General features: G+C 41.8%; 1 protein-coding gene across 34 annotated transcripts in view; it reads left to right on the forward strand.

The window, feature by feature from the left end:
- The window catches only part of Erc2 (ELKS/RAB6-interacting/CAST family member 2), an 856,263-nt gene that overhangs the window by 13,647 nt on the left and 819,914 nt on the right, over positions 1-22,702 (forward strand). For all 34 annotated transcript variants that reach the window (XR_383172.4, XR_001781112.2, XR_383171.4 and 31 more), the window contains one exon: positions 16,766-17,562. Coding sequence is in view for 25 of the 34 variants with exons in the window: in XM_006518931.3 (XP_006518994.1) it covers positions 16,906-17,562 (657 nt within the window). In the remaining 9 variants the exon portion in view is untranslated. The remainder of the gene's footprint in view (positions 1-16,765; positions 17,563-22,702) is intronic.

The following is a 22,702-nucleotide window of genomic DNA, read 5'->3' on the forward strand; positions in this document are numbered from 1 at the left end:
TCATCCTAACAGAGGGAGACTGTAGGCTTGTGAGCAAGTGCTATGGCTGACTGGAATTTTGCTTTCACATGTACACTTTTGACAACTTTTTTGACCAGTTAATCTTTGTAGATCCATTATGGCAAGATTTTTAACATTGCTAATTGTTTTACTCACAAGGAAGAAATATTATATTAAAGGATTGAAGCAACCTCCTAATGTATCTTGATCAAAATTGATAATGGTGATGATGATGATGATGATGGTGGTGGTGGTGATGGTGGTGGTGATGGTGGTGATAGTAATTATATTCAGTAAGCCTCAGCAGGCATTCAGCCAAGTATTGCTATATTCTTAGAACTAATAATCACTCACTTAACTTGTTATAGTAGCCATCATTATAGCTGAGGCCTTTCTACTGAGTGAAGCTCATCAATGAGTTCAAAATTAGATAAGAAGTACGAGATCATGGACTCACATCTAATGTATGCTAAATCTCTTAAGGTCTCTCAAACTTGGGTAGGTTTTCTTTGGAATAAAATTACTACAGTGATACTTTAATTATATAAACATAGGTTGGTGAGATCATTTTTAAGTGTCTCATACTTTGATAAACCCAAAATCAATTTGGAAATTGAGTATTCTTCATATTAATAATTTAAATTAACATCATTAACTTAACTGCATTAACTAAATTGCTGCTTGTAACTGGAATATGATGCTGACTATTTATTGTAGGCGGGTTCTTTGGCAGTCAACTGGTCTACCCTGCTGTGCCCTGGGTGATGACTCAATTCTCTCACAAATCTCACTCCTGTGAAACTTTGACTCATGGCGAGGAACATGCATCCTTTACCTTTTACCCAGTGGGAACACATGCTTTAGATTCCAAGTCCACTGTCTTTCCTTTCCCATTGACTCACAGGGATTCCTCAGGCTGCAGGGAGATGCTCCAACTCAATGGGCATGTCTGTTGTGGTGGTCAAGAACATTCTCATAGTATCTGTCTTCAGATTCCTGAAATAAAGACAGCTCTTGAAATCTCATGAGCTTTGCAAAATTCCTTAACAAATGTGATTATGAATCTGTCCCCCATGTCAGATTCTGCCTGGTTGAAAACCTGATTTTTCTCCATCTGTTTCTGTACTGCCTCTCATTGAGTTCCCTTAGAGTACACATCTATCACTCTCAAGAGGCCTTCATCTGATGATAGATATTAAAGTAGCTGACAGCCTTGTATAACAATTAGAGTTGTTAATAGAAGCCCAAATAAAGGGGATGTGGCCCCATTTCTCACGGAGGGCCTCTGGCACATTAGAAGCTACATTTGGATTTGTTCTTTAGAAATATCCAGTGAGTCGATTCCAGCCACGTCTCTTAGTTTCCCTTTTCATTTCTCCTATTAGAATTCATGAGCAAGAGATCTCCTTTCGGTGACTGAATGTATGAGCTCTTAGGCACTGAAAATTCAGTTTTTCAAGAGGTTTCTGAATCTAATTCAGCCTTGTGCTATTGGTTCCCTTTAAAAGGTCAGATACAGTTCCTTCATGAGCATCAGCCATGCTGTTGACGGACTGTTGTCTTCTTTGTAGATGAAATAGATGTATGCATACATGAGCACATAGATATATGTATACATACATGAGCACATAGATGCATGCATACATACATGAGCACATAGATGTATCATGCATGAGGTACATATGAATTCTCTACTCTGAAATGTGACCATTTTAGCTAATTTCCACCTCATGTTCTTCAGTTCTTGTTGCTAAAGTTTTTCTAGTGTATGTGAGTTTGTATATATATGTGTGTGTGTGTGTATGTGTGTGTGTGCATATACACACACATATATGTATATATATGTACACATATATACACACATATGTATATATATGTATGTGTATATACATACATATATACATATGTACATATATACATATGTACACATATACATATGTACATACATACATATGTACATATATACATATATACATATCTGTATATATTTCTATTTACACAGTGCTGTTGCCAATGAAGAAGCATTTTGTAGAATTGAGTGTCTGGGGTTAAGGGCATGGAGCTGTATTTCTTCTTCTTCTTCAGTCATTTTCTCTGGAGAACCTGTTGGTGGACAGATTGGGGATTTTTAATGTAAGACCCAATAATCCCCAGCTCTGTTTTATGGTAAGTGTATTATAGCTAAAGCGTTGCCAATTGACATTTCACGTTTGCAGATTAAAGGAGGTGCACAGATGTTTTAAAGACAAATTTAGCAATCTTAGTTATTTCTTCAGTGCAACCAATTTATTTGTTCCATCGTGTGAGGCCATGGATAACGCTATACTCGGCATATTGTATCGGCCATAATCTTTTAATTTAATTTTATTTAACATCTCATTACTTTGACCTTTTATTCTTGATTTTTGTTATGCTTTTAACTTATGGATTTAGCCGTATACTTTAATCGCACCTTTCTTTAGAAAGTTTTTAGGTCTTTTACATTTTATGTTCATACTTTGGAACAAGTGGATAGAGTTTAAAATGTACGCAGGAACAACGGCTGATGGGAAGAACTAACCCTGGGGCACAGGAGCCCTTGCTCACCTGGGTATGGAGGGTTGTCAACTTCCTCCATCAAGTGCTTAGCTATAAAACATGATCCGAGGCAGCTGAGTTCTTTTTCTGCACGTGGAAAACAGTAATTATAAAATGAGCACGAGAGAGCGCTAACAGGGAGGGTGGTAAGGTGTGTACACACATGCTTCCGTTTCATAGGGATTTGGGGAAAATGGTTGGAAAGCATTTTTGACAATTTCAGCTATGGCAGTGGGAGTTTTTTGCTCCTAATTCATATTTTTGTAGCATTTAAGATTAAATAGTTTACTATTGCGATTCCTTGGTATCTGTGGATATATAATATTGCAGCCTAACTGATTTTTCTTATTTTTAAAAATAATAGAGTCCTTTCCTTTTGATATCCACTTGCAAAAGGAAAAATCTGAGTTTAATAACCTTGTTCAGGGCAGGCCAATACAGAATAGGTGGCCATCACAAAATGAACTCTTTTTGTTGTTGTTTATTTTTGCTTTGTTTTGACACTTTCTTGTCTTTTGCTTGTTTGTTTTGATTTTTGTTTTTGTGCTCAGGGAGAAGGGGGAGGGAAAGAGAGAGAGAGTATTGGGTGGGTAGGGAGATATGGTTCTGGGAGGTGTTTGGAGAGGGTAAAATAGAATTAAAATACATTGTATGAAAAAAATTGAAGTAAAACTATAAAAAGTATTACTGCTAAGCCCACTGCTTCTTATCTGTCCAGGAGGAAGGAAGAAAGGAGAACCCACCCCTTGAAAACAAAAATAACGATGGCTGAAGCACCTTTAAATCGCAAACTGAGTTTGAACCAATCTAATCAGACAGGGATAAACTTAATGAGTTGAAAGAATTCCAAGATAGTTTTGAGGTTTCTAGTGGCCTTAGGCGTATCAAGGTTATCCGGGTTGGCTCTTATTGGATTTTATCTGTGTGCTGGGCATTCTGCTAAGTTTCTTTCTTGTGTCATTTCATTTAATGACACCCCCTGCCCCTATCCCTATGAGAAGAGCTGCTGTCACTCCCCAGCTTCGAGCTGAAGGGCAGGAAAGTATCTGCTTGCGGGTACACTAGGAAGTGGGATAGATGTATGAGTGGACCCAGCCAGATCTGATTTTGATCCCTCTCTTTTTGAAAACACAATGTCTTTCTCCCTGCTTAGCATTGTAAAATTGTCACATAATGTCCTTGGAAGCGACTTCAATGCTGTGATAAAAGGTCATTGGACTGAAGTTCCAGTTTTACTCTTTCAGACAGTGAAGGATTGTCTTGCATAGCTCCTGTGTCCTTAGACATGTGTAAGAAGGGCCACTAGGACTACCCTGTGAGCATGGCTTCCCCATGGGGAGAACTGCACGGGGACCAGTACAGGTGTCTACAGAGCCTGACGTTCTAGAGCCCACTCTTGTATCTGGAGGCTTGTGACCTGCCTATATAAACAACCCTGATTGGCCTCCAGATCCTGTTCCAGCGTGCCCATCCCAGCACTTAGGGTTGCCAAGGGGCACATGCTCATAAGATTGTAGAGAAGGTATTATCAGGTTATAGCCTATGGTTTACATGCAATTGCTGCCATATGTTTTTAAATCGGGTTTTATTGGAATGCAGCCTTAACCATTGGTTATAAATCATCTATAGTTGCTGTCAGGCTGAATGGCAGGCAGACACTTGTGACAGAGACCAATGGCCCACAAAACCTGAAATACATCGTCATTTACTCTTTTACAGAAAAAAGCTGCCCTACCTTGGATATATCTAGAAATAGCCGATTGTGCTAGCTAGCAGAATTCATATATGTGTGGCTCCTGGACCATATTTGAACTAGCAGTGAGGACAGAGGGTTTTGAGGGGTAGGTAGGCCTTCCGTTTGCCATTGGATTTTGTTTAGAGTAAACTTCTAATTGAGGATTCAAGCAATGCCTTCCTAACCTTTACATTTGTTGAGTGGGAGGATGAATATGCTATATTTACCAGTTTACCATCTTGGTGTGTACATTTCAAATGTATAGAGATGTGGTCCTTGGGTCTGTATTACCTGGAGACTTCCATTGTTAGACTGAGTGTTAAAATCTGGGGAGCACAGTTGGGGCTTATGGTAGGAAGGAAGAGAAACCCCAAGAAATGAGAATACATTATGTGATCTCAAGGAGTGGAGTGCTTTGGGGCCATGTGTGGACAACTGGGTATGACGTGGACCATGTTGAAAGTCCTGATAGTGGCAGAGATGGTACAGTTGAGCACTGTAAAATTAATCTATGCAATTAATATTTACTTTTACAAAAACTTGCAGTAGCACATACCCACAATCCCAACATATGGGAAGCTGATGCCAGCCCAAGCAAGTTCCAGGCCAGACCTGGCTACATAGTGAGATGTCTCAAAATGGAGAAAGACTTACCTTTATCATACGTGCCATCCCTCAGGCTTATAAAACAAATAAGACCGACCAAGTGTATTAAAAGAGAAGAAACCCCCACTAAAATTCTCATCCCCTATGTTGGTTGTCTGAATGAATTGTTCAGTGCTGGAACCTATCTGCTAGCTTAGCTAGACATTCCAGGTCTATTCACTAGGCTACTGCCACCCCACCTTTGTATGTCCATCTATCCCTTTACCTCCTCTCCTGGACTTATATTGCAAAGTGAAGGGGAAATGGCCTTAAATCTCACATCCACAGGGCCTGGCAATATGATTCAAAAGGACTGGCCTTGCAGAAGGTAGGCTATCAGTTGAAATGATCTAAATGATGACGAGGAAGGAGTCCCATGAATGGTCTATGTGATACTGAGAGGCAGCAAGGAACTTGATGCATTTGAGCATCAAGAGGAAGACTCATTCAGAGATGGTGAAGGAGAGAGTCTCTGGAAAGCAAGTGGGAAAGAGATCCTACAGGGTTTATCTATTCAGCACTGGGAAGCCTTGAAGGGTTCTAAGTAGGCGGTGGAGATATTTTTGTGATTATAATTGTAACTTGACACAGTTTGGCTGATGTTTTGGAAATAGAACAGAGGGTGTCAAAATGGGAGGTGGTTTGGGAGGGTATGGGCTAGCTTAAACAAGAGTCACACTAGGGTAATGGGCTGGTGCCAGTACTCGTGGGGGACAAGGAGATGGCTTTAAGGGAGCTTTTTAGAAAGAAGGTAGTGTGGACTCGAAGGATGTGGTGAGAGAGAATGAGTTCTTATTTAAGGTCTTTCATGTGGTAGAAGTGAGCCAGCATTTTACTGCCTGTAGGCTAAACATAGGAAGAGGGAGTCAGACAGAATGGAAGGCCATAGGGTGTGGAGGGATAGAAAAGGCAGAGGAGGGAGCTCTCTTGCAGGTGCTCCTCAGCTCCAGTGTGTCCTCCTGCAGGTGCTCCTCAGCTCCAGTGTGTCCTCCTGCAGGTGCTCCTCAGCTCCAGTGTGTCGTTGTCATGGAGGGAAGGGAGCAAGGTGGACGGTCAGACTTTCAGCTTTGACTTTACTTTTATTTTTAATTTTTTCCCCCAAAATGCTGGAATCTGGATTTTAATGTGGATTATCTGTATCTTTCTGTGTTGGCAACTAGAAGCATATTCTAAAGAGCCTTGAACTTGCCACACTCAACACGACTGCAGCAGCCTTAACCTGAAGGGCAGTCACTTCTTATGTGAGACCTGTTCTATACCACATCTCCCTGTAGAAAGATTTCATTTTGGAACCAAATGTCATCTGTGACCCAGAGTTTTAAAAAGTTAAAGAGGCTGGTCAGGGGGAAAAAAAACCAGAGATATTTTAAAGTGGCGAAGTCTTGGGAGATAGTGATGACCTCAACTCACACGGTCTGTCAGCAGGGCTCAGGTGATAGGCTGGGGCTAAAATCTGTGGAAATAAACTTAACCTAATTTAGAGCAGATAGCAGGAAGTGCTTTCGTCTTAAAATAGAGCATTCTAGACTGTGATAGCCTGAGACTCTTGAGGGAGACAAGAATTAAGGCTCTTCCCAGCCATGTTCTCCTGAGCTTCTAGTTGGAGAGTCCTTAAACCTTTTTAAGAGGGTGAGTGGATGAGGGCATATTTTATTTATGAATTCATATGAATTAGAGGCAACATCCTCATAGGTTCATGAAGCCATCTGTTATTTCGCTCGAGTTTTAAGCAGAATTTACCCACGGGCTTCCAGCTTTATTCATGAGGCACTTTTAAAGTGGAAGGTGTTGGTCACCTAATCTCTTTGGGGGTCATAGTTTCTCTTATGTCAGCAATATCTGTTTTTGTGCAGCTTGAGAGTATGAATATTTTACCCTTCTTGGTGTTGTATATTACAGATATACACAGGCAGGTTTTTTAAAGAGCTTATTAGGAACTCTACTGATGGACTCTGACTTGGCTCTGTAAGAGTATTTAAAACAGCAAGAGCTTATCATTACCTTATTTCCTAAAGACACTTTTATGGGTGAGAGGAATAGCTCAAAAATGGTCTTCTTCAGGTCAGTAATGGGAAGTAGACGTTATTCCATTATTGATTACTGAATGAAGCTGGTCTTTATTTTTTCAAAAATTCATTTTAGAGAATTAAAAAAAAAAAAACCCAACCCCATCAGGGTGGATGAGAAACAAGGAGACAACAACCCAAAAAAGCCTAAGTGTCAGAGCAAGTGTCTTAAAATACCCCAGGGAACTTAAACACAGCTGGGCAGAGGGCGGAGGGTGTGACTGACTCATTAGAACAGGTAGGAAGCATGAGGTGGTGTCAGGGACGTGGCAGCTGGGGAGCCTGCCTCTGGCTTACTTCATTATCTGAGTCTGCACCTCTTGATCAAGCCTGACCTAGTTCTGTGTGGAGCAGCCTGAGGGGTGGTCTGCTCCCAGGAAACTGTGCCTGATCTTTTTAAAATCTGGTAGGAGAAACTCATTTCCAAATAATGTATTTAGCTTAGGTTGCTAATTAAAATGAATTTTAAGAAGTAGGTGTGTGGGCTGGAGTGATAGCTCATTTGATAAGGTGCTTTTGGGTTGTAAGCAAGAGGCTCTGAATTTAACACCGCCCCCCCCAACCCATATTGAAAAAAACCAAAACAAAACAAAGCAGGCATATGGTGGTGTCGTGGTTGCTTAATTGTAATCCCAGGGCAAGGAGAGGTCAGTCCTGGGGGTTGTCTGGTCCACCAGCCTCGTCTAATCAGGGCGCTCCAGGCCAATGAGAAGGTGGATGGTTGGAGCAGTGAGATGGCTGGGAGTTAAAGTGTTGATGGGAGCCTGACAACCTGAGCTCAGTCCCTGGAAGCCATGGTGGAAAGAGAGAATCAACTCCCTGAGATTGTTCTCTGACCTTCATAATGAGCTGTGGCATACTGCATCTACACACATGCATGCATGCACACACATTCACATGCATATGTGCATATATATATATATATATATATATATATATATATATATATATGCCTGCATAATATATCAATAATTGAAAGGGCCAGGAGTAGTGGTACAACACTTTAATCCCAGCAGAGGAAGGCAAATCTCTGAATTCAAGGCCAGCTTGGTTTACAGAGTGAGTTCCAGGACAGTCAGGGCCACACAGAGAAACTCTGTCTCAAAAAAAAGAAAGAAAAGAAAAGAAAAGAAGAAGAAGGAAAAGGAGAAGAAAGGAGAAGAAGAAAGGAGAAGAAAAAAGGAGAAGACGAAAGGAGAAGGAGAAAGGAGAAGAAGAAAGGAGAAGGAGAAAGGAGAAGGAGAAAGAAGGAGAAAGGAGAAGAAGAAAGAAGGAGAAAGGAGAAGAAGAAAGAAGGAGAAAGGAGAAGGAGGAGATTAGAAGGAAGGTAAATGGCTTTGCTGAGGATGACACCTGAGATTGCCCTCTGATCTCCACATGAGCATTGCACATACATGAACATGCACACACATGTATACACAAATATTTATACCATTTATTTTTTAGGGATAAGAGATAGCTTATTGTAGACTCAAGTATTCTTTCCCTTGGCTTAGGAGCACAGATTTCACAATTCCATATTCCAAAATGGTAACAGCTTCATAGAGTTTCTATAGTGACAGTACAAAGAAAACTGTACAGCAGCGTACTTTTTAGACACACAGGTAGGAACATGACGATACATCAAAGGGGGGACACTTCTGCTGTAGACCTCAGATGCTATCGGATGGCATCCTCGGCTCTACGGTCGGTGGAAGCTAGTGATTTGCCAAGTTAAGACATCCCAAGAGCTTTCACCTGATCGGCACAAGGATGTTATATCAGATATAGAGGTGGGCAAAAAAATTAGCTATTAACAGCACTGAAGAGAACCCAAGTTATATTGTATTAGACTGTGGCCCTTTAGCGATCCAACTTTTGTCATCGCTGAACTTCTAATCAAGATAATCTATAATCGCCGGATTTCTAATCAGATACTCAGTCTCATAGAAAGGAAAGTGCAGTTTCCTCTCAGGAAGTTTTGTCACATCTTGATGGAGTTGATGGAGTTCAGTGCCCTAAATATGTGGAAACTCTTCAGTCACCGCAGAGAAGAGTTAACAAGAACTTACACAGGAATGTCAGATTTGATGTTTTCACATTTCCATATCTGGCTTCAGTAGACCCATTTGCCTCTTGTAAATCTTCCAGAACAGGAACTGTCCCTGGCTTAGGTCTTCTGTTGTGAGATGAGGGAATGACCACTGTGTGTATTGTGATTTATCGAAGAAAAACATTTTAAAAGATAGAAGCAGATATGTAGCCATGGAGACATTGTTCTGTTGTATTCCAGTGGCCTCTGAACCACCTATTTGACTAGGTTTCTAGGGAGTTGCTTGAACAGAACACCTTTGTCTAGTGTGATCTTGGCGGTGCAAACATCAGTGTTTTCCTCTGCTGCTTGATATGGACTGCCGAGAGATGACATGTGTTCTTTTGCACACTCGGGCTTCGTTGTTGAGGCTTGACAATAAATAGGGAGTTATTCTTTCTCTGGGAGCTTTTGAAGCCAGAAGATCCAGTCATTTTTCTTTTTTCTTTCTTTTTTTTTTTGTTTCTCATTATGGATGGTTATGAGCCACCATGTGGTTGCTGGGATTTGAACTCAGTGCTCTTAACTGCTGAGCCATCTCACTAGCCCATTTTTCAATGATTTTATGTTTATGTTTTAGCTTGTATTTACTTGACAAAATAATGGGTTTCACTATGAAATTTTCATACTCTGACCATATCTAGTAATGATTTTTTTTTCAGACAGCATCATATGTAGCCCAGGCTGGTCTCTAACTGTTGGTATAGCTAAGGCTGGCCACAAATTGTTGATTCTTCTGCTCCTACCTTCTGATTGCTGTGGTTATAGGTGTGGGCAGCTGTGCATGGCTCTAGCCAATTCTTTTATCACTAGAGGTCAATTGTGTAGTACCCAGTTCTTAGAACCATCATTCCTTCAAACCCTGTTGGATCTGAGCTCAAGAGAATTGCTTGAGAGAGTCCATTCTAGTGAGTAAATTTCCTGCAGACAGGTTATATCCTATCTCAACCTCTTCCACCCCAGCATTCAACATCAGGAATTCATCTGTTTTTAAAAAACATTTCTTATATGAGGAAATCAGAACATTTTAAGGAAAAATATTCAGGTATCTTGAAGGGAAAAGGGGTTCACTTGCCAAATACTCTTATTATTTCTATAATAAATAATTACAGCATACACTATATTTTGGGATCATCCCCAGGCTGCTCTGCCACATCTCAGACCTCTTGGTATAAAACCAAACTTGTGTCAGCTTTACTAATCCAGACATTTGCTAAACTGCTCGGGAAGTACTGGGTGAGATCAGGTAGAGCAGGGTAGCGTTAACCTTAAGGTGTATTTATTAAATATGCAATGTTGAATCTTAGTTGATTTGGAGATTTTTTGCCAGCCTCAAGAAGAGATGGTAGCTTCATGGGATGCAGACAGGAAAGAGCGTAGACTGTGAAGGGAACTAGCCAAGAAAAAGATGTGAGTATGAATTGTTCTGTCTTGTGTTTCTTCTAGAACGTGATCTTTGGGAGATAACCACCAGTGTTTCATCAGTCAAAATATTAGTCAGCCTGAACTTTTTCAATCAAAATATTGTGAAATGTTTTCCATCACAATATTATTACATTTTCATCCAACAAATAATCCGTGTCATATCTTTAGTTAAATAAATGATTGGATAACCATTCAATAAAGCATTAAGTGACTGGCTCAGGTCGTGCTGAACAACACAGCCTTCCAAAGTCTGGGAGCTTTAAACGATAGCTCACTATTTCCTACAGTTCTGCAGCTCGGCTGGTAGTCCTGATATTGCCTGTAGTGTTAGAATGTCACTCGTGCATCTGAGACTGGATGGCAGATCAAGGCGGCTTATTTCATTGGTCTGTCTTAGTGCCGGCCGCTGGCTGTGATGCTTTGCCCCTTTGTATAAGTATTGTTTCTGTGTGGTGTCTCGGCTCCAGAGATTTTTCTGTGGGGTTCTGTTTCCAGTAGGACAGCTCAGACTTCTGTCTTCGTTGTGACTGAAATGTCTGGTCAAACTCTTTGAGGAAATGCCTTTAAGGGAGGAAGTCTTTATCCTGGCTCACGGATTTGAGGAGGAATCCGTGACATATGCAGAAGCGTATGTCATGGTGCCAGGAGACAGAAGAAAGATCTAAGGCGAGATACAGTCTTTGAATGACGTACCCTTATGACTGACCTCCTCCAACAAGGCTCTGCTTTCTACAACTCATTGTTTCAGAAGAGTTCCTCTGAGTTTAAATCCATCACTGGGAAAACCATCCATTAGTTCAGAATCTTCATGAGGTACTTGCCTTTGGGAAGACACCCAGAGGTGTGTGCCACTAATCTAAGCATTTCTTACCCCAATTAAATTGAAAGTCAAGGTAACCTAGTCCATCTTTTGGATTCTTATGGTATTCATTAATAATCAAGTCTTATAAAGCATTTTCTGGCATTCAAGCATGGTGGGAAAAAGATGAAGTCAGGAATAACACGGTGAGGAAAAAGGAGGTTAAGGGACTCTGAAGAATTTCATGCTGATTCGTCCAAAATTACATCTACACACACTCAAGGAGAAAGCATCATTTTGTTAAAAAAATATTGATGAATGATATGATTGAAGGCTTTTGCTTAATTCTTTAACACCAGAATTGTCTATAGTAATCATTTAGTGATTTTAACAACGAAGTAAGCATTTGGGTCAATGACAAATGTTAAAAGATCTGGAAAAAGGCTTGAGTGTGGTGGCGAACACCCTTAACCCCAGTGTTCAGGAGGCAAAGGCAGGTGTGTTTCTGTGAGTTCAAGGCCAGCCCAGCCTGTATAGTTCTAAAGTCAGCCAGGGCTAGTGAGATCCCATCTAGAAGACAAATTAGGGGAAAAAAAAAACCACATTTTAAAGTCTCAGACTCTACTTCTTTAAAACCTGAGCTAGAAAGCTTTTTCATATCCTTGGTGATTAGTGATTTTAAAATCAATTTATAAAGAAGTGGTTTACTTTTATGCTTCTGTGTTTCTGTGTGTGCCACGGCACATGAGCACAGGTCAGAAGAGACACCTTTGGGGAGTGATTTCTCTCTTTCAACCTTTACATGGGTTTCAGGGTTGGACGCAGGTTGTTCACTATGCATGTTGGGCCAGCAAGCACTCAGGTTGTCCAGCAGACATTTTTAATCTGTGTCTTGCTGGCCCAGCTGAGAAATAACTGCTAGTCACGAAGGGCAGTAAGAGAGGTATACACGCAGCCCTGCCACACGCCACCATGTGTGTGCTTGTTTGGAAATGTGATCGAAGACAAATGAACATTTAAAGTAAAAAGGCAAGAGTAAACACAGAGGCAGTAGAAATGTTATTAGGAATAAAGAGATACAGGTGAAAGCAGTAAACTACAGCTCAGCAGTCAAGACAAGCAGTGCTCCTTTGAAATCATATCATTGGCTGGAGAAACAGGAAAATACGAACATTAAAAATTAGATAGGGCTATAACTAGAAGTGGTTTTTTTTGTTTGTTTGTTTAATTAAGGAGAAGGTATACATGCCCATATGGATTAGACTATGCTTGAAGAAGAAAAATAACAATGACACAAAATAGATAACAGATGAAAATACACTGGTGAACTTGGTAAAAAGTAAGATTGTCAACAGCCACAAAGTTTATCCAGTTCCATGGGTCTATGTTACCAAACACTTCATGATAGGACTGGCTTTGTATGTTGTTTGTTTTGGAACGAACTAAAAACCAAAGTTTCTGTTTCTTGACTCTAGAATTAAATCTAATACTAACCTTGGATAAAGAGGGCCCCGAGGAACTGGGAGCCAGTATCAGAATATTTTGCTTTTTAAATGGGGAGCCATAATCATTTCACTACATGTGTGACTGTGGTGTATGAGTGTGGTGTATATATGTACTTATATGTGGGCACAGACACCAGTATGTACATGGATGAAGATGTCAGGTGTCCTGCTCTGTTGCTCTCTGCCTTGGTTCTTTGAGATAGTGTCTCCTCTGAACCTGAAGCTGGGTCGGTGGCCAGCAAGCTGCAGAGATCCGCCAGTGCCTATCTCAGGGCTGGGGCTACAGACGCTCGATCGAAGGCATGCCTGGAGTTTTATGTGGGTGCCTGGTATTTGAACTCCCGTCTCGCTGCCTGTGCAGCAAGTGCTCTGATCTGCAGACTCATCGACCCAGTTTCTGGATATGTGATTTTTAAACGAGAGAGTGATTCTTTGCATTACTTTTTATGTATGTTGTATGTATGTTTCCAAAAGGAACAAATTTATTTGTTTGCAATTGTCTTCTGTCAGGCTCCAAAGCCTCAGCTGGCCAGCCTTGCAGACTCCCTGAGGTTAAATCCACACAGGTGTACACTTTGTGTTAGTTGTGAGAGCTTTCAAACCTAGCTAGAGAAACGAGATGTTTCTGTTTCTAGATGAAGGAGGAGAAGACAGAGGAGGACAAGCTCCACCGAGTCCTTTTTAAGGAGGGGCAGCTCTAACTATGGTCTAACCAGGACCCCAACCCCTAGATCCTCAGCTTAGTAAGAACAGAAAAAGCAATTTAACTGAGGGAAACCCCAGAAAACTCTTACTGTAAAAATATGTCTTTATTATGAAAACGTTCAGATCTTTCAAATATGAGAGGGAAAAAATGAATGCCTTTTAGAATAGCAATTCTGGTGTCAGTTTTGTTGTCTCCCTGCTAGCATGTGCTATGTCTGTGATTTCCAGAAGTGTGAGGAGGGAATCACACCTGCATCCTCACACACACACACACACACACACACACGCACGCACGCACACATGCACGCACTTGTGGACTCACACTGGTTTGTACTCTGCTCTTGTCCACTCCCAGTATCTAACATCTTCCTTTCTCATTAAATATTCATACTGTTCCTGTGCCTTGTCTGTGTCATTAAGCATTTATATAACAGAATTAAGTTATTATTATTGGTGTATTGATACTCCCATTTTACAAGAGATTATTCATACAAGAATCTTAGCTATAGCATGACTTTTTATGTACTTATATACATACACACACACATATACGCTTATATATACACTTATATATGTGTGTGTACTTATATATATTATATAACACAAAGGAATTATGTTATAATTCTTTTAAAAACTGTCTTCTTACAGAATAGGAAACAGTCACAGAAAACATTTCTCCACATACGTGTGAAGACTCCTTAGGGTGTAAAGAGTCACACAGAATTCAGCCCAAAGGAAACGCATAGGCAAAAGCATCAGTCACACATTGCTCCCACAAGGCTGCCAAACAACCAACCATGCAACTAGTGTGACGCTCTAGGAAGTTCTAATGGCGTGTGTGCTGCTCAGCCCCTCTCTGCTGTGTTGCTCAAGAATCTGTGGGCAGCTGCTGAGGAGACACTCCTGCTCAGCTGAGTGGGGCTTGCTTACATGGCCCGGGGGGTGGGGGGGTCTGCAGGCAGGGACAACCTGGCTATGCTTTGCGTTTCATTTTTTTCTTGTCTAGGTGAAACATGCTCTTCTTGGTATGGCAAAGGGAATGAGGGAGAGAGGAAGCACGCAGGTGCCATCCCCATGGCCTCTGTTTCACCCACATTTATTTTCATTTTGTCAGCCAAGGCAAGTCACGGGACTGAACCTAGAGTCAGGTTAGGGGGAGCATTACGAAGAACACAGATAAACGATGGGTATTGCTAGTGAGAAGAAGAGTCTTTTCTATTGGTGAAGAAGGTCTCATCACCAATAGAAAATACTCTCCTCATTAACCATAAACTACATATTGTTTGTCAGTGGGGTGGGACCTCATTATGTCCTCTCCATGTCATTATAAAATGTGCAGAGGCCTAGTCTTGTATAGACTTTGGCAGGTGATCTCAGTCACTGTGAGCTCAGCTCTTGGAAGTCAGTGTTCTATGCCACCCCGTCTTGTCCTCTGATCTCTTCATTCTTTCTGCCTCTTCTTCTGTGATGCTTCCAGAGGCTTGAAGAGCATGATGCTGATGCCCATTCTGGGGCCGAGCATTCAAACAAAGCTTTCAGAGTTCCATCTTGGAAACAAGTAACTCTGACTGAAGATGATCTCATTTTTTCCCATTTGTTCCACCTAAAGTCATGGGATGGAGTCTTTTTAGACCAGTGAGAGTCATGTTCCATTCCTCGAATTACTTATCATGCCTGGAATGGAGCAAAATGATTGGACAGACATGGGTTCTATCCTCACCTTGATCCCATCCAGGATGGAGTAGTGGGAGTCAGCCTCATCTAATCCTGTGAACTACAAGTGTGCATTCAGAAACAGTTTATCTAAGGAAAATAGAGACTGCATTTCTAGAAAGAGTGTGTAGAATGAGAGGAGAGATAAATGATAGGCAGATGAAAATAAAAGGTGCCTTTAGCATGTGTCAATGCTTTTAATGTTTCAATCTCATTGAGACACTAAACCAAAGCAGTCCATTCATTTATTCTTACAAAAGCTCTTTACTGACTACTCTGTCAGGTAGCAATAAGGTATTTTATAGATAGCATCTTGTTTAGAGTATAATCAGTTAGGTGGTGGTTATTTTATCTACCAAAGAGTAAAGGCTCATGGCAGTTTTTAATATTTGCCTGAGGCACTATCTGTTCTGTATTAGAGTGGAGATTTCAGCCTCAGTCTGCCTCGCTCTAGACTGTCTTTCTATTGCCAAATTGCAGGGAAGCAGAGAACAGAGGTCAGGAGGCCACAGGGCACCCATTAAGACCATTGGAGTCCCAGTATTGAAGTAATAATTGCAACTCTATGACCCAAGCTGCACAGAAAGTGTCCTGAGTGTCACCACGATAGGGACCCTCTCTTACTTGTCTTTAGGAGTTAGGGGACCAGGAGCTCTAATCTACTGGACTGTTCCCCTGTGCCATTTCTGTATGTGTGGGAAGAGGTTCATATGAAGATTAAGGTCAACTAATATGGAAAAGAACTCTCAAATGACTAGCCAGGAAGATGTATGGTGGGGGTAGGTGGGGGGAGACAGGAAGGACTGTTTTCCCTGGTAAGAGCTTTGAGAATCTGGCCATATCTACAGTTGTGCTGGTTGAAATGCCTCTTGATTCTAGCTCTGAGATAGCCAATGGGCTCCAAATACTGTGTCAATGGCAGCTGGATGGTGGGAAGCTATCTAGAGGGTTGTGTTGGGTGCAGTGGAAAGGAGCTCTATGTAGATACTGATTTCAAAAGGGCACAGGAGGAGAAAGAACAGCACACACAGCAGATATTAGTCGTTCAATGAAGCAGTCGTTTCTCAGAGTCCTGGTTAAGCATTTGTACTTGAGGGCCATGTCCCTAAAGATGGGTTATTTTATTTTACTTTATTTTTATTGTCTAGATGGTGAAAGTTTGGATTTCGTAAGCCTACTTAGTATATGTCAAGAGGGAGAACTTCATTTTCCTAAGGGGGGAAAAATAATTTTTGCTTTTGATAACTTTTGACTTAGAGGGCAAAGTGGGAAGATTTATTTTAAATATTTACTTGTAGTAATAAATGTTTCAGTATTATTACAAATATATGGACTACTTCATCCGTCTATCTATCTATCTATCTATCTAGATGGGTTTTTTTTCCAATGCTGGGAATTGAACCCAGGACCTTGTATTTTCTAGGAGGGCATTTTACTACTTCTATTAATATATATTTAAGATGCAATGCAATCATAGAATTCTAAAGAAGTTTATTCTTAATTATCCCTTTTATCATTTTGCAGATCTCTGAGTGGAGTCATTTCCTGGTACAGACTTCACAAAGAATGTGCTGAGAATTCTAGTCTGTGAAGGGAACATTGGCTTAAGCCCTCACGTGGCCTAGCATTTCTTCTCTTCAGTAGCACCACATCACAGAAGAAAAATGTACGGGAGCGCAAGAACAATCAGCAATCTGGAAGGCAGCCCTTCCAGGTCACCACGTCTGCCAAGGTCTCCTCGTTTGGGCCACCGAAGAACAAGCAGTGGGGGAGGGGGAGGGACAGGCAAGACTCTGTCTATGGAGAATATCCAGTCCCTTAATGCAGCCTATGCTACGTCTGGACCCATGTACTTGAGTGACCATGAAGGGGTGGCATCGACAACTTACCCAAAGGGAACCATGACTCTGGGCAGGGCGACAAATCGAGCGGTGTATGGAGGCCGGGTCACAGCCATGGGGAGTAGTCCCAACATTGCTTCCGCTGGACTTTCCCACACGGATGTCCTTTCCTATACGGATCAACATGGAGGGCTGAGCGGCTCATCCCACCACCACCACCACCAGGTGCCCTCCATGTTGAGGCAGGTAAGAGACAGCACGATGTTGGATCTTCAAGCCCAGCTCAAAGAGCTGCAGAGAGAGAATGACCTCCTACGCAAGGAGCTTGACATTAAGGACAGCAAACTGGGGTCTTCCATGAACAGCATCAAGACTTTCTGGAGTCCTGAGCTGAAGAAGGAGAGAGTCTTGAGGAAAGAGGAGGCAGCTCGCATGTCTGTCCTCAAGGAGCAGATGAGGGTTTCTCACGAAGAAAACCAGGTAGGTTCTGACCTGCCCCAGTGTTCTCAGATTTGCAGGTGGCTCCAGATTTACTGTGTACCGAGGAGGTTGGGCACCACATGGAAGGTTACAGCGTAATACATATGTCGTATTGATTGGTTCTCTTGTTCCGGTAGCCTTTCCACCTAGTTGCAGACTTGGGGAGGAGAGCCATCCTCATAGCCAACATTTGTATGTGGTTAATTTTGTTCTCTTTTTCAGCACTTGCAACAGCAGTTCAGATGTTCCTCCCTCAGCATAGAAGACGAAAATGCTAATCTCTGCAAGAGTAAATACTTCACATTAAAACTTGAGTGGTGAATTTTTATTGTCTGTTTATTTTTCCTGCTGTTGAACCAGCATTGTTTCTCAGAGCAAGTAGTTCTCTAAGTAGCTAAGTCAACAGTAAGGAGTGGGACTGGGATGAATGGGTTTCAGACCATGCAAGGGAAACCCAGCTCACCTTAACTTGGTCTTTATCCATTCAGTATTAATCTACTGTGTGCAAAGGACCTTCTTCATCTTTGAGCCATCTTCTATATTATAGAAAAGTTAGTGAGATTAGCTTCTCAGGGTCTTCTGAATATGGTGCTTCCCTTCTTACAGCCCCCCACCCCCTTCCCTTAATGCTCATTCTCTCCAGAAGGCAGCACACATATATCCTTAACTGAGCCTACAGCACCTTCTACTGGAAGACCTGGGCCAGTCTCGTCTTGTACCACATCCTTCCACATCTGAGCTACCTGCTCCATCCTTAGTGTGGCAAGATTTGCCTTGCCACGGTCGTTCCTCCTCTTCCTCCCCATTGTTAGCTCCTCCAACACTCATTTCCTTCTCAGCCCCACTTTCCATGTCCCCAGCGATCTGAGGCCCCGTCTTACACAGAGAGCACTTTACTAGCACCTATGAATCTGATTACCTATGCTTAAATCTCAGTTGCTTCCTGGAGGTGAGGGAGAGCTAAGGGGGTATGGAGGCTGCCGTACCATTTGGCTCATGAACCTCCCTGGAAGTATTTCACTTTCTGATAGAAATCTGAGCTAATACCAGCTTGGCTGAACGAATGACTCTTTGACAGGTTTTGCTATCAGCCCATGTTATACTCTACCTTTTGGTGGGGGTCAGCCCGCTGACCCTTCCATCGGATTTTCTGACTACAAGTGCTTTGGAGCTAAGTACCTGTGGTCACATTTATGACAAAGATCTGTTCTCATTGGCTCTCCTCGAGTTACGAGCAGTTGCCTTATCTCTGTCTGGCAGAGCCCGTGCTGCTTCTCAGATGTGGAAAATGGGATTGTTTGGAACAGAAATCTCTTTATCCTTAAATCAAATTAACGTTCTCCACCACTGTTTCAGCTGTGTTCTGATTTGCCTGCTCATGAACTCCTCGTGAACTTGCTGCTCTAACGTTCCTCCTGCTCTGTCTTGTTTGTCTCCTCTCTGCAGCTTGCTTTTTTAAGCAGTCAGAGCAGTTTAGCCGCGATGAAAGCAGTGATAGGAAGCTTGAGGGGTGGCCTCTGCTGTCAGCTCTCAGACGACTTTCATCCTCCGCTTCTGTCACTGAATTTATGTTTGAGCGCCAATCCGCATTTATGCATGCAAATTTATTTATTTGTAAATTATGGTATGCCACAGTGTCACTGTGTTATGTGTCTTCTTTGATAATCACAAAAAAATATGGATGAGACAAAGTAAAATAAATACAATGAGGTAAATTTTAATGACATTCTTGTTTGTTTGTTTGTTTTTAGTAAAAAGCATATTAAAACTCCTGATCTGTGTTATTCCAAGGTAAAGAATAAAACATTAACTTTTTTTTTAAAGTGGAAACCCTTTTACTACCTCTTAGAAGTATATTTACAGATATATGTATCCCTCTTGCTCAGGATAGGGTAGGCTCTTCTGGAGTGACAGCAGACTTCAAATCTCAGTGGCTTACTGCCTAGATCCCCCCTCCCCTGCCCTCTTTTCTTCCTTTCTTTCCAGCATCTCATTTTGTAACCCGAGCTGGCCTAGAATTCACCACATTGACCAGACTGATCAGACAGATCAGACTGGCTTTGAACTCAGAGATCCACCTGTCTGATTCTTGAGTTCTGGGATTAAAGGTGTGTGCCACCACACCTGGCCCCTGATTTTTATTTTTATTCCCTAAAGAATGACGCAAGTCAAGTGATCTTTTATATATAGTGACACGGGACCCAGGCTTTCTGCATCTGGGTGCCTGGCTTTAGGAATTGCTATTCCAGGGCAAGAAATTCCTGAAGATGCCACATTGACTCCTTAATTCTCTGGACTAGGGTTGACACAGCTGAAGGAAGTGTGTATGTGGGTGGGTGTGTCATCCTTTCCTCTGAGAGAGATAGAAGACATAGGCATGGTTTAGTAATTGCATTTGTAGGTTTTTAGGTTTGTCATAAAAGTAGGGCTGGTCAGGCATGGTGGCAAATGCCTAAATTCCTAGCACATGGGAGGTGGAGGCAGGAGACTCAAGAGTTACAAGCTGCTCTTGGCCATGCAGTAAGTTTAAGGCTAGCCTTGGTCACAGGTGTCAAAGAAAACAGAAGGGGCGAACAAACAAATAGTTGAAAAGTGTGAGCATAGAGGAAATAGAGTTTGGGGAACAATCTGTTGCCGTTCCCATTTTCCTGTGCCATAGCTAGTAGCCATCTCTCAGGGGCACACAATGAGCCACGTGTAATGAGTAGAACATTGGTCTGGCTCTTAACTTTGTGGTTGCTACCGACCAATGGGAGCACTGAGCTGAATGTTATAACACAGTGGCTCCCAACCTTCCTAATGCTCTGACCCTGTAATACATGGTGTGGTGACTCCCAACCCTAAAATTATTCTCGTTGCTACTTCATCACTGATTTTGCTTCTGTTATGAATCATCATGTAAATAGTTTTGAAGACAGAGGTTTGCCAAAGGGGTCGCAACCCACAGATTAAAAACTGCTGGTCATGCTTGACAACAGAATGACAAGTTCCAATTGGACAATTAAGAATTTGGTTTAGTTTTCTTAATTAGGAATTTATTTTCCCTAGAAGTGGTTTTGATGCGGTTTCTAATTTCCCCTTAACTTAGGAGAAGAGAAAGTTTATTTTGATTCATATTCTGAGAAGTTCCAGTCACAGATAGTGGAGCTGTTGATTTGGGCCTCTGATGGGCATGGTGGATAGCAGTGGTGTAGTGTGTGGCAGAGGAAACTGCTCAGTTAGAGTTTCACAATCCCCTTCAAGGACCTGGCTTCAGTGACCTGAGGACCTCTTACACAGCCCCATCATCTCCCGGTAGCATTACCCTTGGGACAAAGCCTTTAATATTTAGGGGAACATTTACTTGAACAATATCAATGCTACTTATTCGAACGTAATGTTGCCTTTTATAGGAAAAGGGAAAATATGACACCTTTTTCTATATAGAAGAAAGGGACCTAAAACTCTTAGTTTTTTTAAAAAAAAAAACTGTGATTTTTAAAGCACAACAACTAGAAACTGCAGCTGCAAATGTCATTCTTCCAGGGATGGTAGAATCTAAAACAATTTGAACTGTGCTATGTGTAGAGAAATGAGAGGCAGACCCATTATGGAAGGGAGATGAAGAAACTCATGTGCTCTTCTCTATGGCATTCCTGGTTTTATAACATTGCCTCCAACCAGCACAGACATGTGCCCTCAGGTGCAGTTTATAGAGGGGATTGATTTTGATGTCATCTTGGTTCTGTCCATGGGAGATGACTCCATCTCTGGATTTAAGGAGATCCATACTCCCTCTGCACATTAGAGAAAGTTCAGGAGCCAGTGGGTAGGTGGCCTCAGATTTCTTAGGTGCAAAGTATTGATGATCAGGTTCCTGGGTACATGGGCATAGATACATTTTCTGCTGCTGAGAGTTGCAGTCCTGAAGTTTGGGGTCATGTGTGTAACCCGGAGTGCATGTGTGCAGGGCTAGCTTAATGTGTGTAATCCAGAGTGCATGTATGTAGGGCTAGCCTAATGTGTGTAATCCAGAGTGCATGTGTGCAGGGCTAGCTGAGTGTATATAAGCCAGAGTGTATGTGGGCAAGGGTAGCTTAATAGGTGTCAAGAATGCATAGGTACAGGGCTAGCTTTATGTATAAAAGCCAGAGTGCCTGTATTCTGGGAAATCTGTTCTTTGGGATGGCTGAATCCACAGCTCATGTTCTCATCATTACTGTAGTAGACTTAGTTGGGGAAGGGTGAGTTTAAAATAGTGATGATAAGAGACTGGAGAGGTGGCTCAGTGGTTAAGAATACCAGCTGCTCTTGCAGAGAATCTGGGTTTGATTCCCAAGCAACCACATGGATCACACTGTCTTTAGCTCCAGTTCCAGGGATCCTAATACCATCTTCTGGCCTCCATGGGCACCAGGCATTCACATGATGCACATAATACATTCAGGCAAACCACTTATAAATATGAAAATAAAATCTTAAAAATATTGTTAATGAATGTTCAGTTGTTACTTGAGACAACCCCATTGTCTTTTATGGCCTGTCTTTTGTGGTAGCTGTTGACAGGGGTGGGGTAGGGGGTTTTGTGGTGGTTGGTAGGGTGCATATATTGGATGTTATTATAAGGAAACCAAGTGACTCAGTTTCTCAAAAAAATTAATAGATTTTTCTATTCTCTTCCCCTTTCTCCTTCTTCCCTTCCTTCCTTCCTTCCTTCCTTCCTTCCTTCCTTCCTTCCTCCCTTCCTTCCTCCCTCCTACCATCCCTTCCTCCCTCTCTTCCTTCCTTCCTTTGAGACAAAGTCTTACTATATAGCCCTAACTGGCAGTTAGACCATATTGGCTTCAAACTTGCAACAATCTTCCTGTCTCTGCTTTCTGAGTGCTTGAATTATAGACATGCATTCCAACACCTGGCTAGTTTTTCCAGTCTTTGTATCTTCACTCCGTTTACTATAGTGGTGATCAAAGAGAGAATACATGGTAGAAAATGTGTTTTCAGAAACTTTGTAAGAAGCTAGGTGGAGTACCACACATCTCTTGATCCAGTGAGGGAAGATTAGCTTGAATCTGGGTTCAAGGCCAGTGTGGGCCATAGAACAAGATCCTGGCTTGAAGCACTTAGAAGTGGGAATTTTGTAAGACCTAGCAATTTTGTGCAC

This window comes from Mus musculus, chromosome 14 (assembly GCF_000001635.26).
Source record: "Mus musculus strain C57BL/6J chromosome 14, GRCm38.p6 C57BL/6J".
In the NCBI taxonomy this organism is placed as follows: domain Eukaryota; kingdom Metazoa; phylum Chordata; class Mammalia; order Rodentia; family Muridae; genus Mus; species Mus musculus.